The sequence below is a fragment of the Syngnathus floridae genome, chromosome 18 (assembly GCF_059516105.1).
Source record: "Syngnathus floridae isolate MCC-2025c chromosome 18, RoL_Sflo_1.0, whole genome shotgun sequence".
NCBI lineage: Eukaryota > Metazoa > Chordata > Actinopteri > Syngnathiformes > Syngnathidae > Syngnathus > Syngnathus floridae.
Window position 1 is genome coordinate 3,814,653 of NC_142430.1, and position 2,243 is coordinate 3,816,895.

Sequence of the window (2,243 nt, forward strand, 5' to 3'; positions counted from 1 at the left end):
CGTCACACTGTCCCGGGTGGGAGAGCTTGCTCGCTCTCTCTTGCTTGCTCTCTTGCTCTCTATCTGTGCGTCTTCTTGCTTCTTCATTCAGCACCATGCAGCGTGCCAGGACGGCTCTGCAGCTTATCATCACCTCTACGACATGTCATTTTCCTCCTCATCCTCGCCATTTTTACCATCCTCACCGTCATCTCCAGGAGATGCGCTCCGTGGGGATCGTTGGCGCGCCTTTCTCCAAAGGACAGGTGAGGTCAGGTGACCTCGGTTCCGTACTTAGCCTGCTGGACCATTCAGGGCGGCATAACAAGAAAAGCATTTTTGTTTGTGGGGGCGGCGGCACAGCCCCGGGATGGTGTGGAGCTCGGACCGGACGCGATTCGCGCCGAGGGACTCGTACGTAAGCTGCAGGCGCAAGGTAACAATCAATCTGCATTTTACTGTCTTCTGATTGGCTGGTCAGAACAGAAAGCAACGACATACAGTTTTTATCACAAATTCATGTCGTGCTAAGTGTTGACTGTCATGCATGCGCTTGCTCGTTGGCTCTCCCACTTTTTCACGGTTACATATTGAACAGCAGACTGGTTACTGTGTGCTGAACCGGTTGACTTTGCTCTGTGCGAGACACAGACACTCAAGTTGACTGGCCTTGTTTATTTCAGAGCAAACAATTTTAGCACAAACATGAATGATGTTTGCTTTTCTGTATGTGAGCTCTGAGAGCATCACATGTCTTCCCGTCCCGGCAAAACATCATCATTTTTTTTGTCCCTGCAGGCTGCGTGGTGAAGGATTACGGCAACTTGACATTTGAGGATGTTCTGCCCGACGAGCCGGTGGGGCGGGTGAAACATCCCCGGGCGGTGGGCAGCGCCAACCTAAGGCTGTCAGAGGCGGTGCGGGCGGTGAAGCGCAACGGACACACGGCGGTCGTGCTGGGCGGAGACCACAGGTCGCTCGCTTGCTCGGCGCGCTTTGTTTTGGCTGTGGGTTGAATTGAAAACATGACACCGCCTCCGCCATCACCTTTTCCAGCCTGGCCATTGGCTCTGTCCACGGGCACACGTCGGCTGTGGGGGATGTGAGCCTGGTTTGGGTGGACGCCCACGCCGACATCAACACGCCGCTGAGCACGCCCACGGGAAACATGCACGGCCAGCCCGTGTCCTACCTGCTCCGCGAGTTGCACCCAAAGGTCAGCAAAAAAAAAAAAAAGACCAAATATCTATTTGCTCTCGTTTGCTTTTTCTTCAAAATCAGATCCCAGTCCTGCCCAACTTCTCGTGGATGAGCTCGTGCGTGTCGGCCAAACATTTGGTCTACATCGGCCTGAGAGACCTGGACCCCGAGGAGCAGTAAGTCTTCTTTAACCTGTGTGTGTGTTCCTGTTCCGAGAGGGCTTGATCATACTGTGCCTTTTCCCGCCGGTGCGCAGTTACTTGCTGAAGCTGGCGGGCGTGAAGGCCTTCTCCATGACACAGGTGGACGCTCTGGGCGTTGGCCAAGTAATGGAGGAGACGTGCGACTTCCTGTGTAAAGACGGGTAAGTGCTGTAGAAGCTCGCCACGTGGTCGGTCCCGCAGTCACTCGTTGCCTCGGAGCAGGGCCAGGAGGCCGATCCACCTGAGCTATGACGTGGACGCCTTGGACCCGGCCGTCACCCCAGCGACGGGGACGCCCGTGCCGGGCGGCCTCACCTACAGGGAGGGCGTGTACATTGCAGAACACATCGCCAACACCGGTCAGAAATGCACACGTGTCCTTCAAACTTTGCTGTTCCTGTGCATTTGTCAGCCCCTTGTCACATGTCTGTTGTGTTTGTTCAGGGCTGCTGTCGGCAGTGGACGTGGTGGAGGTGAACCCTGCGGTGGGCGTGTCGGAGCAGGAGGTGCGGCGCACGGCCAGGGCTGCGCTGGACGTTCTGCTGGGCTGCTTCGGACGCCTGAGGGAGGGGAACCACCCGGATGAGTTCTGCCTGCCTGACGCGTGACGACTGCAAAAGCGAGGCCTTGCGCTCCTTCCCGCATTTCCTCACAATCCTTCAAGTCTCGCTTAAGGTCCTACTTTTTTTCTCTTGACAGACCATTCAGAACCTGGTCCAAGCTTTGTGATTTCCAAGCACGTCAAAGGTGCTTGTCCAAGAGTGACAAACCCTTCACTTGCTGATTAAAAAAATAAATGAAGCCAAAGAAGCTCACACAACACACATTTTTGTGTATCAAAGTTATTGAATCAAAAGAACG

General features: G+C 54.9%; 1 protein-coding gene across 1 annotated transcript; it reads left to right on the forward strand.

Annotated features, from left to right (window-relative positions):
• Window positions 1-25: 25 nt before the first annotated feature.
• Window positions 26-2,206, forward strand: arg1 (arginase 1). The gene is made up of 8 exons (XM_088360518.1): window positions 26-245; window positions 343-415; window positions 778-952; window positions 1,036-1,195; window positions 1,261-1,355; window positions 1,436-1,543; window positions 1,605-1,741; window positions 1,827-2,206. The coding sequence occupies exons 1-8, from the start codon at window positions 96-98 to the stop codon at window positions 1,988-1,990; spliced, it is 1,062 nt and encodes a 353-aa protein (XP_088216644.1). The 5' UTR covers window positions 26-95; the 3' UTR covers window positions 1,991-2,206.
• Window positions 2,207-2,243: the final 37 nt, after the last annotated feature.

Bases quoted from the DNA above. Each gene is read 5' to 3' on its own strand.
- arg1 (XM_088360518.1), top strand. From the start codon at position 96: ATGCAGCGTGCCAGGACGGCTCTGCAGCTTATCATCACCTCTACGACA. The intron at 246-342 runs GTGAGGTCAGGT...GCGGCGGCACAG, and splicing joins CGCCTTTCTCCAAAGGACAG to CCCCGGGATGGTGTGGAGCT. The intron at 953-1,035 runs GTCGCTCGCTTG...CACCTTTTCCAG, and splicing joins GTGCTGGGCGGAGACCACAG to CCTGGCCATTGGCTCTGTCC.